The sequence below is a fragment of the Heteronotia binoei genome, chromosome 1 (genome assembly GCF_032191835.1).
Source record: "Heteronotia binoei isolate CCM8104 ecotype False Entrance Well chromosome 1, APGP_CSIRO_Hbin_v1, whole genome shotgun sequence".
NCBI lineage: Eukaryota > Metazoa > Chordata > Lepidosauria > Squamata > Gekkonidae > Heteronotia > Heteronotia binoei.
The window spans coordinates 98372282-98384294 of NC_083223.1; the positions used below are offsets into that span (position 1 = coordinate 98372282).

The 12013-nt window shown below is 44.0% G+C and overlaps 1 protein-coding gene across 2 annotated transcripts in view; it reads right to left on the reverse strand.

Annotated features, from left to right (window-relative positions):
• Positions 1-2280: 2280 nt before the first annotated feature.
• SCML4 (Scm polycomb group protein like 4) overlaps positions 2281-12013 on the reverse strand; it is a 152917-nt gene continuing 143184 nt past the window's right edge. For both annotated transcript variants that reach the window (XM_060258595.1, XM_060258587.1), the window contains one exon: positions 2281-2573. In XM_060258595.1, coding sequence (XP_060114578.1) covers positions 2448-2573 — 126 coding nt within the window. In that variant the 3' untranslated portion in view covers positions 2281-2447. The remainder of the gene's footprint in view (positions 2574-12013) is intronic.

Genomic DNA, 12013 nt, shown 5'->3' on the forward strand with positions numbered 1-12013 from the left:
TCTGCCAGATTTAATGATGTGAATCCACATGTGGCATTTCAAACGCAATAAGAAATCTTCCCTTCTTTGTCCATTTCTGCTTTTCCTTTAGTTTTAATTCCATGCATCTGCCAGGGCCAGTATAAGAAGGAAAGTAGCTTGTCAGGACATTGGCTTACTCCCTTCCTGTCATTCCCAGCAACAGAATTGATCAAATTCTTGTTGTGGTATCAAGCCAGGCATGTCTTCTAGGATAGAAGAGCAGAATGCACCATCTGTGTATTAAGAAGGCTTGATTAGTGTAGAAGTTGTAATTCTGTATTTGACTGAAGGAGAATACAACTAAGGGGGAAGTTGCTCTTTAGAAAGCAACCATGCCATTGCAGATACAGTCTGAAGTTTATTAGCATCAGCCTCAGTAGCAAGGGGGAAATAAGGTATTTGAGACTGTCCCCATTTTTATCTCCACCAAAGAATTCAAGTTTTCCAACCCCCTTTCCATTTTCTCCATAAGCTTACCAGGAAATGTAGGGGAAGTATGGAGGCACTATTCATATTATGCTGGGGTTTTGGAACAGCCAGAAACAGCATGGATTTGTGAGTTCAGCAGAACTTTGGGAGGGCTGGTCTTGTATCATTTTGTTTTTGTTCCAAAACTCAGCACACAATTAGAGTTTAATTTAATTTTAGTTTTTGGATTTATGTCCTGTCCTATCGTGCAAGTGGGCTCAGGGTGGCTTACAACAGTTCTTTCAAGCACCTTATAAATCCTCTGCATGTGACCAACAGTGTGATAGAAAAGAAAGTTCAGCGGCAGTCACAAACAATAGCTGGCAACTGAGTGAAGTCAAAATTTGTACTCTTGATTATAATTATGTTACACAGCACATTGCAGTCTGGCCAATACAGTTCCTCTGGATTCAGCTTATGAAATCAAGAGCTGGATTCCAATGCTGGACGGTTTTGAATTTACATAACTTCAAAGGGTTTTGCAGCAGACCCTGGAAAAACCACTTTATCCATGCTTTCTTTCCACTACAAGCCTGTAAAAAGAGCGTGTAGCCCACATACTCAAGGCTACATGTGGCTGCGCATCTAGAAGTGTCTGTGGCTATGATGACACTGGAGAGCAGGTGATGATGTGAAGTCTAACAGTGATGCTACAAAGTTTTAATCACCATTAATATTTAAAATTAAAATGTATTTCAAGTTTACGGACTGCTTTTGCACCTGTGGAACTGACAGTCATCAGATTAGGCATGTTGAGATCAGCAGCCATTTTTGGCACATGCTCAAGTGTAGATTACTTTAACATCTTACATAGTCTTGATGAAATTGTTTTGGTTGTTGAAACTGGCTGTAGCCCTTTGTTAAATAGGAATGAAATTTTCCTGGACTGCTGCTGCCATTTCCTCCTGCACCATTAGGGGATCCATGCTGGTAAATATGGAAGACATTAAAACACCGATCACAAGGAAAAATGCACATGGGAGGAAAAAAAGCATCAAGAGACAGCCTGGACAACATATTGCCTTCCTCCATACTTGCAGTATAATTCCCAAGCAATAGTGTGAGAACATGCAACTCCCTTCCCCATATTAGCTAATGTAGCAATTTCTGTTAGAGAGTTCACAGATGCTTCATGTAACTGTTATGATCTGAGCTATGAGGAATACATTCATAATTATTAGATTAGCAGGGAATCATAGGAAGATCAACAACATTGCTTGGTGGCTTTCAGGGACATGATGTCAAGCAAACATTCTTTAAATGCATTCTCTGTTCATTCATACAGCTGCACCTCAGCATAAACCCCATGTGTCTTCACATTGCCAAGAGAGTTTTTATTATTCCTTACTCTCCCTTGTTCTCAGGCTGCTAGGATAAGAGGATCTCCTGTGACAGGGAAATGTCAGTGATTATACCACAGAAATAGACTATTGTCTGGTCTAAACATAACCATTGGATCAGTCAGCATTAGATGACCCACAGTTGCATGGGTTACTGGTACATGGAATAGAATTGCATTTGGAACAGTAACAAAAGTTCTGTCTGTGATGGCTCATTCACACTGGAAAGTCAGCTCTTGATGCTGCAGATACTTGTGCAAAGCCAAGAACTTTCCTAGAGCCTCCCAATAAATCCTCCTAAACTAGCAAATTTCTGCTTCTGACCGATTACAAAAATAGGAGTTGATGATAATAATATCAATAATAATATGAATATGAATAATACAAAATAATTATCATTATATAGTTTTTGGAAAATTATTTAACACAAACCTGATAAACAGACCCCTCCCCCTTGAATAAAAAAGGTGGTGATGTACCCTTTTATAAAGACAAAGTTCTCAGTACAAAAAAAAGGAGGAAACCGTTTGAAAATGGACCTATGTCTGTAAGGCAGCATGTTACCTTTCATCTACTTTCTCAAATGACATCATGACTGTTTGGCGGTTTTAGAAAAGGTCAGAACTTGACTTGCTTCAGTTTATCGATGTGATAACACAGTTTCAGTGCTGGTCCCAACTTCAGCCCCAAGTATTTCATGATCATGTCACTCTTCAGTAGCAACAAAGCATTGCCATCAATCTCCTGGTTTAAAGGAAAGGAAGAAAAGCATCAGAGGGAGTGTCCTTTTTAACTGTGCTGCATATAAAATAACATGGACTGGATGAAGCTGCTTGAAATTTGATTATGCTAAGTTTGATTACACAAAGAATACTTGATAAATTCAGGAACTTCCACAAATTTATGAAATTTCTGCTTCATATGTCTCTAGTTGAATAGATATAAATTTATATGGGAATGAGAATTTGTTTTCTTCTGATTTTATTCCTCCTTTCACTCATTCAAAACTGAGGGAGAGTCACATAACTTTGAATAGTTTATACTAAGTCTCTAAGTAGTTAGACTTAGAGGGTCTCTATTGTTAGACTCTGAACACACATGAAGTCGCTGTATACTGAATCACACTACTGGTCCATTCTCCACAGGTTGACAGCAGGAGCGATTTCCCACTCACCTTATGCCGCTCTCACATTCCTCTTCTCAGTGGGACTTCCTTCCGATTTCACACTATCTGCCCAGGGGCTGCAAGTAACATTGGCGTTTTCACATGGCAAACAGAAACTGGTGTTTAGGGGTTTATGTTTGCTGGCCGACGTTACTTGCAGCCCCGGGGCAGATAGTGTGAAACTGGAAGGAAGCCCTGCTGAAAAGAGGAACGTGAGAGTGGCATAAGGTGAGTGGGAAATCTCCAGGGTCTCAGGCAGAGGCCTTTCGCATAACCTACTATCAGATACTTTAACTGAAAATGTCAGGGATTGAACTTGGGACCTTCTGCATGCCAAGCAGATGTTCTACCACAGCCATAGCCTTTCCCCAACAATGATACTTGCCAAATTCATACGTTAGAAGACTTTCATTAGATGCCTGTATGCAGTAGTGTCAATTAGGGCCAATTTGGATTACTGGTGATGCAGTTTGGCTACGGCATGTTGTGACCCATTTGTATAATTACATCAATGACTGTTGATCAATACCTCTAGAATACTTTCCCCAAATGGAAACCAAGAGAAAAAAGTGTCCTATTCCCTTTAATAGAGACTTAATGTGTAGAAATGGACAGCTGAAACATGGTAGATAACATCCCATTAAGCCTCTATAAGCACGGTTTTGATTTTTTTATCTTTTAATTCAGGCTGTTGGCAATTGTCATGGTAAGAGCTGACCCATCACAGACTTCACTGTCAGAGGCCTGGTTCAATTAGAAATCTCATCTGTATTAATAATTTCTATATTGGTTTATAACTGCCAAGGTGATGACCTTTACTAACATGTCACCCTCTGCTCAAAAACTGCAAAAGTATTTAGCGGCTGAAAATATTTCATGTTTTATTAATCTAATTCTGCTAACACTAATTGGCATGTTCAGTATTTCAATCAGCCTTAAACACTATGAAAAGATCCACTGAGCGTTTCCTTGCATCTCCAGTTAGAAGTATCAGGTAGTGGAAGGGTTTCCAACTGCCTGGAGAAAAAGTGCCCTATCACTTTAGAAGAGGCTGGGATGTTGTTTACCAGATTGTTATTTACCTTCATGCAATGAAAATTGTGAGCTGCCTATTTCCACATATTGTTTCTATTACTTCCCCCCCTCCCCAGGTCTGTTGGCAACCTTACATAGCAAGTAATATGAAAGAGTGCTGTCTGAGCCAACTGCCAAAGGACCTGAGCCAACTGACCTTAACCGACCAATGCTTTGACTCATAAGGCAGCTTCCTGTGGTCAAGTACTTAAGGTATAAAAGACAGTGCTTGATAATGAAATAGAAATTAAAAGATTGCCCTGCCAGTGTTGTGCTTTTCTGCATCTCCTGCTTTGGAAGAAGATAAAAGCACAGGCTTTGCTTGGCAATAAAAGCACTCTGCTCAAGAAACAGTATAGAGAGTGGTAGGCTAATTGGAAGAAAGCTAGAATAATCAATACGAAGATGCTTCAGGTCTAAGACACATGGGCTTTCAGTTATAATATCCATCACGGGAAGAGGCAGGACATAACTCTAAGAGAGCAGGTTTAATTATCTTCAACTCAAAAGCTTTACTCTGCCTTCAATATTCGTTTTCCAATTACAGATCAGAATTAAATGAGCAGCACATTGCATCACTTATGTTTATGTTATTTTTTTATGAGGACCCCTAAGGCAGTTAACAATTTAAAACAAATGATAAAATACATTACAAAACCATTAAAATAACCCCCCTTGCAAACATCTCATTAAAGCAACTTTTAAACAAGTTAAAATGACTTGAAATAAATATAAAACCATTAAATTATACACAAAACGTTAAAAACTGGTTAGAAAGGAGTGATCATTGAGGAATACCAAATAGAGTTTAAAAGTCTTTACCCGCTGACAGAAGATGAATCTTCATAGAGTGAGAGTCCCAGAGCTTTGGCTCACCCTCACAGTGTTCTTCCTGCTCCATCTGCATTCCTTATTTGTTTCCCAGCAAAATGTTTAGATCCAGCTTCCCCTGAAATTGCTGTACCCTTTCCTCAGAAATGTGGAGTGTGGTATTATTTTGCAAGAAAAACATATGTGGGACTACTGGGAGGTGCAGGTAAGGGTTTCCACCCAGCCTGGGAAATGTGGGTTCTGCTATTTGTATATGTACACAGTGCCATCAAGTAGAAACTGACTTATGGCAACCTCAGCAAGGGGCTTTTAATAGGCTTCCCAAACCTCCCGCTCTGGCGGGAGACTTCTGGGTTCCCAGCTTCATCTCCTGCTCTCCAAAAATTGGGAAGCGGGGTGGGGGGGTGGAGGGAGGGAGAACATACCTGTAGGCTTCATGCTGTTAGCTCCTGAGCAGTTTGTAAAATGTCTGCCCCTTTAAGGCTGGGCAGGAAGCAGGAAACAGGAAGGGCTTTGGAGAACGGCCCCTCCCTTTCTTTGCTTTCGTTTTCACAGCAGGTAGAGTTCTCCGGAAGAAGACCCAGTAAGTATTTGTGTGTGTGAGAGAGGGAGGGGGCAGGGAGGGGGGAATTCCCTGGTATGGAGGCTCTCCCCCCCCCCCGCTTTAGAAAGCGTGGGGGGGAGGGAAATGTCTACTAGGCACTCTGTTATTCCCTATGGAGAACGATTCCCATAGGGAATAATAGGGAATTGATCCGTGGGTATTGGGGGCTCTGGGGGGGCTATTTTTTGAGGTAGAGGCACCAGATTTTTAGTATAGCATCTAGTGCCTCTCCCCAAAATACCCCCCAAGTTTCAAAACGATTGGACCAGAGGGTCCAATTCTATGAGCCCCAAAAGACGGTGCCCCTATCCTTAATTATTTCCTATGGAAGAAAGGCATTTAAAAAGGTGAGCTGTCCCTTTAAATGTGATGGCAAGAACTCCCTTGGAGTTCAATTATGCTTGTCACATCCTTGTTCCTGGCCCCACCCCCAATGTCTCCTGGCCCCACCCCCAAAGTCTCCTGGCTCCGCCCCCAAAGTCCCCAGATTTTTCTTTAATTGGACTTGGCAACCCTAGCTTTTAAGGCAAGTGAGAAACAGGTAGTTTGTCATTCTCTTCTTCTTTGGTGAGGTGATCTTCCATTCAATTACTGACCCTGTTTAGCTCCTGAGATCTGATGAGATTGGACTATATACCATGCTGGCTTCCCTCCCATCCTGCCCTTTAGTAAAGCCATCATTACGATCGGTCAGCCAACTTCTTTTGACTATCCCTGGTCCAAGGGATGTTCATCTTGCCTCAACCAGGGCCAGGGCTTTCTCGGCCCTGGCCCCAACCTGGTGGAATCCGCTGCCTATGGAGATTCAGGCTTGTTACCATTCTGGAGGGCCTGTAAAATGGAGCCCTCATTTCATTACACCATCCAACTGGCCTCCCAGCACTGATTGCCATCTTGATTGCTAAAAATCGGGCTGATACTGTTGACATTCTTTGGATAGCCAGATCGCCTGTGAAAATCATGTCTTAATTTATGTGCTTATGCCATCCATGCTGCCTTAAATTAATTTTGATCTAATGGTTTAATTGTTTTAACTGTTTAATTGTCTTATAGCTGGGTTTAATTGTTTACCATGTTGTGATCTGCCCTGAGACCATTATGGGAAAGGGCAGACTAAATTTACAAAATAAAATAAAATAATACATGGAAATGAGCAGCTGAAGTTTTTCATAGCATGGATGTGCATCACCTGGTAATTAGCATCCTATTAAATCTCTGTTAAAGGGACATGACATTTTGTTTCTCCAAGAAGTTAGCAACCCTAAAAACAGGTTATCATTTGGTCAACCTCAAGGAATGAAGCACTACTCACTCAGAAGCACCCCTGTGGATTGAAATAGGAGGGTTTGCAGATAACATGCTGTTGGTGGGAGGGTGTTCTTTTCTAGTGTGACACAAGCCCTGCAATGTTCAGCTAAGTTATCACCTGAGTTTCCTCCTTGTTCTGTAGTCCTGGCATGTCATGGCCAAATTAGCTGACTGCAATTGCAACCATTTCAGGTGCTTGTTGGGAATGTCAATAGCATTCAGGGCTGCAAACTAGATTATGCACCTGCTCCTTAGAATGATTTAACTGGAAGGAAGACATGGCTAAGGTTAATGGAGTAATCACTTCTCTCTCACCTTTGGGTTCTTCATGCTAATCTAGTTTAGAGATGAAGGTTGAAAAACTGCACGGAAATGAGTAATTCAGAAGCACAGTTGAGTAGAATTAATCAAGCTTCAGACAACTTGCACTTTCCCCCATGAAACTGACAAAATACAAACATTTAAAAAGGAGGGTAGACTTCCATGCACAAAATGCAGACACATGTAAAACTTAATCCACACCACTAATATTAATCACTGTGCTGATGTACAGAGCACCAGCACACTGCTAAGCAGGTCCACTTAGAAGTAAGTCTAATTTTATTCAATGAGGTTTACTCCCAGGAAAACATACATAGGAATCCACTGGTAAAGATTATGTCCTTTCCTAGAGACACAACCTGTCACTTCAACGGCTCAAATATAGGATTAAAATATTCAACTCTGCCCCACTTGATGGTGCAGTCAGGAGAGAAAGATGGTTTCTGGAATTCATTTTCTACTTGAGCTAAATTCTGACAGTGACATCTCCTGCATTGGAATAGTCTCAAGAAAGCATCCCAAATACTTGCATATGTAGAACTTCAAATAAACAGGAGATCTGCTTAACTAGGTTAGTGCTGACAACAGGGATGATATAGCTAACAGCAAGAGTGGATAGCCCAGATTCTGAAAATCAGGCAATCCCTATGGATCAAGAATGAGATGGCTGGTTTCTAAGTACAACTTTTAATATACATGTGAAAAGGAGCTCCTTTAGCCAAAGGCTGAAAAAAACAGTCATTCTGCGTTCTTAATATTATTATCAGAAGGGAAAGGGCAGAGAGAAAACTAGGAACATTCTGAAAGAGTAGCAGTTCTATTAGCAGTAGTGTTTAACTATTGGGTTACTGATAATTTCACTTCTTGAAGTCATGAGATAATTGTTTGTTTATGCATGCTGATGTCTTATAGCAATCCCCTGCATGTGTTTGCCACCAAGCTAGGTGACAATATGCATAATTAGCTTGTATTAGAATGTTCCAATTGGGTAATCAATACACTGGGGACAGGCTAGGGAGAAAGTCTTGGATTACAATTTTATGGCTCTGTTTCTAAATCCCTAGTCTTCCCTCACATGAGGTTTAGCAGTGCAGCACTAGGGTGCCAGTGCTGGGCTGCTGCCCCAGGCAGGATGCCCCCCCACCCCCAACTGTCCATCGCCACCATGTCATGCTCACCATCCTGTCAGAAGGGCAGAACGGCTCCTCTCTTGCTGCCAGCCTGCATCCCTCCCTCAGTGGTGGTAGTAGCATGAAGAGGCTCCATGGTGGCCAGAAAGAGGGGGATTGGATAAACATATGGAGCAGAGGTCCATCAGTGGCTATTAGCCACAGCATATAGTTGGAACTCTCTGTCTGGGACAAGTGATGCTCTGTATTCTTGGTGCTTGGGAGGGGCAACAGGGTGAGGGCTTCTGGTGTCCTGGCCCCACTGATGGACCTTCTGATGTCACCTGGTTTTTTTGGCCACTGTGTGACACAGAGAGTTGGACTGGATGGGCCATTGGCCTGATCCAATATGGCTTCTCTTATGTTCTTAAGAAGTGGAGCGGTGGTGGGGAAAAACTGAGAGTGGCTTTCTTCCCACTGCACTGACTTCTCTAACCTACTGTGTTTGTTTGTGAGCTTTCCAGGGAAGCCACACTGGCAGCTGAGGTTGCTCATGGGGACGGGTGGTGGTGGAAGGGACACCCAGTGCCCCTATAGGCCAGGTGGTGCCCATAGGCAATTGCCTACCTGGCCTACACAGATGCGCCGGGTCTGAGATTTAGCCTTTCGAGACAACATGTAGTTAGTGAAGTCAGATAGGATGTTAATCCTTTCTTGTTTTGTAGACTTTCCAGTTAACCTTTTTCCTCACTAGATGTGTAAAGATTACTTTTAAGCTAATAGCTGTGTGGCTGGCTGCTTTATTTCTTTTACTTCTTTGAAAAATTCTGATAAGTATCCCTAACACTAACACAATCCACATGTTAATTATGCAGAAACAGCCAATAATCAAATATGTCAAGTGTGAACTTCCTAAAGGCAAATTCCAAAACAGTGCCCATGTTAATTCACAGCAGCAAAAACACAAGAGCTGTGACATCTTGGAGACATCAGAAGCAGTTATCCTTAACCAACTTGCTCCACCTGGGTACTCGATCCTTCACTAGTCCCAGACACCTTGGTGAGGCGTGTGTGGCACTGCTCATTCAAGACTCCTTTTCCTTTAGGGTGCTCCCCACCCCCAAAATTGCCAGCATTGAGTGTGTTGGCTTGACCAGGCCTGGCCCTGGCCTTTTCAGTGCCCCAGGCCAAAAGCGGGCCCTCAGCCCCTTTGAAGCAGGGGGTGGGAGGGCCGAGCAGAGCGCTGGTGGGGCGTGTCTTTGGCTGGGCGAAGGTGGTGGCGGCAGGCTGTGCACGTTCCCCGCCAGCGCTCTGCACGGCCCTCCTGCCCCCTGCTTCAAAGGGAGCCAGCTGGCACCCTTTGAAGCAAGGAATGGGAGGGCCACAGAGTACTGGCGGGGAGCGCACATAGCCGCCCAGCTGAAGATGCTCCCCATGGCCCTTCTGCCCCCTGCTTCAAAGGTAGCCAGTTGGACGGGAGGGCTGCGGAGTGCTGGCGGGGAGTGTCTTTGGCTGGGCGGAGGTGGCGGCGGCGGGCTGTGCATGCTCCCCGCCAGCACTCTGCACAGCCCTCCCACCCCCTGCTTCAAAGGGCCGCAGGGCTGTGCGGAGGTGGCGGCAGCAGCCCCCGAAGAGCACTCCGAAGAGCCAGCGCCCTAGGCAGCTGCCGAATGTTGCCTAGTGGACGCACTGGCTCTGGGCCTGATGGAGAAGAGTTTGGTTATCTAGCTGCTGTACTGTCCACCTAACACACCATCAGATACCTTGCCTGGTCTGTTGGATGTTGTTTCTGACTGGGCAATAGAGCATAACAGGCTACTAGTTCTGGGGGATTTCAATGTCCATGCCAATGATGCAGCATCTTCTCAGGCTAAGGACCTAGTGCTGTCCATGAAGGCTCTGGTACTCTTCCAGTTTGCATTGATTCCCACACATTAAATGGGCCACATGCTGGACTTGGTTTTTGGGACGGAGATAAATGTGGATCTGATGACTGCAAGTGCAGTCCCATGGTCAGACCACTTTGCCCTGAAGGTCTGGCTGAGCACACTGAATCTTCCCTGTTTAGGTGACAAGAGTATTTTTGCTCACCCATGAAGCCAAAAGGACCCTGAGTGGCTTCAGGATGCTCTGTGGGATCCAATGCTCCCTGGTGGCTCACTAGATGAGCTGGTGGAAGACTGGTATTCCTGGTTCTCCAAAGCCATTGACAAGATGACCCTCTTCACCCTCGTACTAAACAGCCCCATAGTATACCTTGAAGCTGCAGAAGATGAAACGAGAGCTGAGATGGTTAGAGTGTGGTGGGCATACTTGTGACACAGTGCCAAGATCTTCTTATAGAACATTTATGAAAGTCTATGAGATGGCAGTAGGCTGCTAAAAGACAATTCTATGTGGCCTCCATTGCACCTGCGAAGTCGTGCATGGCCCAATTGTTTAGAACTATTCGATTGCTTACTTCATTGCCACAAAGCAAACAAAAGGTAGGAAATTAAATTTTGGCTGGGAAGCATTTGCAACTTATTTTGCAGATAAAGTCTTGCTCCACCAGGACCTCCTGGCCAGAGTTGATACAGTAAGGGAACTAGAAGCCCCCTGCCCACCTTCAGGACCAATTTTGGACCATTTCAGCTGACTCTCTCAGGAATGTCAGCAGGGTCCTGGCAACTGTGAAGCCAACAACTTGTTTTCTTGACCTGTGCCATTCATGGCTGGTTAAAGCCTGCAGGGAGGGCATTCAGGTCTCCCTGGGAGAAACTATCAACTTATCCCTTTCTTCTGGGACCTTCCTAGTGGGATTGAAGGAGACAGTGGTTTATCCACTCTTAAAGAAACCAGCATTGGACCCTACAGTCCTGGCCAGCTATCGCCCAGTTTCAAACTTACAGTTTCTGTGTAAGGTAGTTGAGAGATTGGCAGTTGGACAACTCTAGGTCTTCCTGGAGGGTGCATCCATCCTTGATCCATTCCATTCTGGTTTCTGCCCTGGCCATGGGATGGAGATGGTGCTAGTTACCCTCACAGATGTCCTCTGGAGACACCTGGATCGGTGTGGGGTGGCGCTGCTGTTACTTCTAGATTTGACAGCAGTATTCAACATGGTTGATTATGATCTTCTGACCCATTGCCTTGCTGAGACAGTAGTTCAGGGGTCTGCCTTGCAGTGATTTTCCTCCTTTCTCCATAATCAGGGACAGAGGGTGGTGCTTGGTGAGGGAGTATCCCTGCATTACCCACTTGAATGTGGAGTGCCGCAAGGACGATTCTCTCACCACTGTTAACTATATACACCTTGCTGCCCAGCTGGTCTGAGGGTTTGGGCTGGGTTGTCACCAATATGCAGATGATGCCATGACACCTCTATCTGTTGATGCATGGCTGCCCGAACTTCACTCCAGAAAATCTGATAAGAACATTGTGGGCCATGGCTGGATGGCTATGGCAGAGCTGTCTGAAACTTAATCCAATGAAAATGGAGGTCCTGTACCTGAGTCAGTGGGGAGTTCAGTTCAGTCAGGATGGCCACCGGATATCACACAGAATGCCGGTGATCACTGTTTGGAATTCTAATGCCGCTATAATGTAGGGATTCAGCACTTTAAAATGGTTTTAATAATTTTAATTGTAATATGTTTTTTAAACTGAAAATGTTAAATTATGGTTTTATATATTGTACTGGTTTAATTGTGTAGATACTGTGAGCCGCCCTGAGTCCGCTTGCGGAGAGGGCGGGATATAAATCAAATGTAATAAATAATAATAATAATAA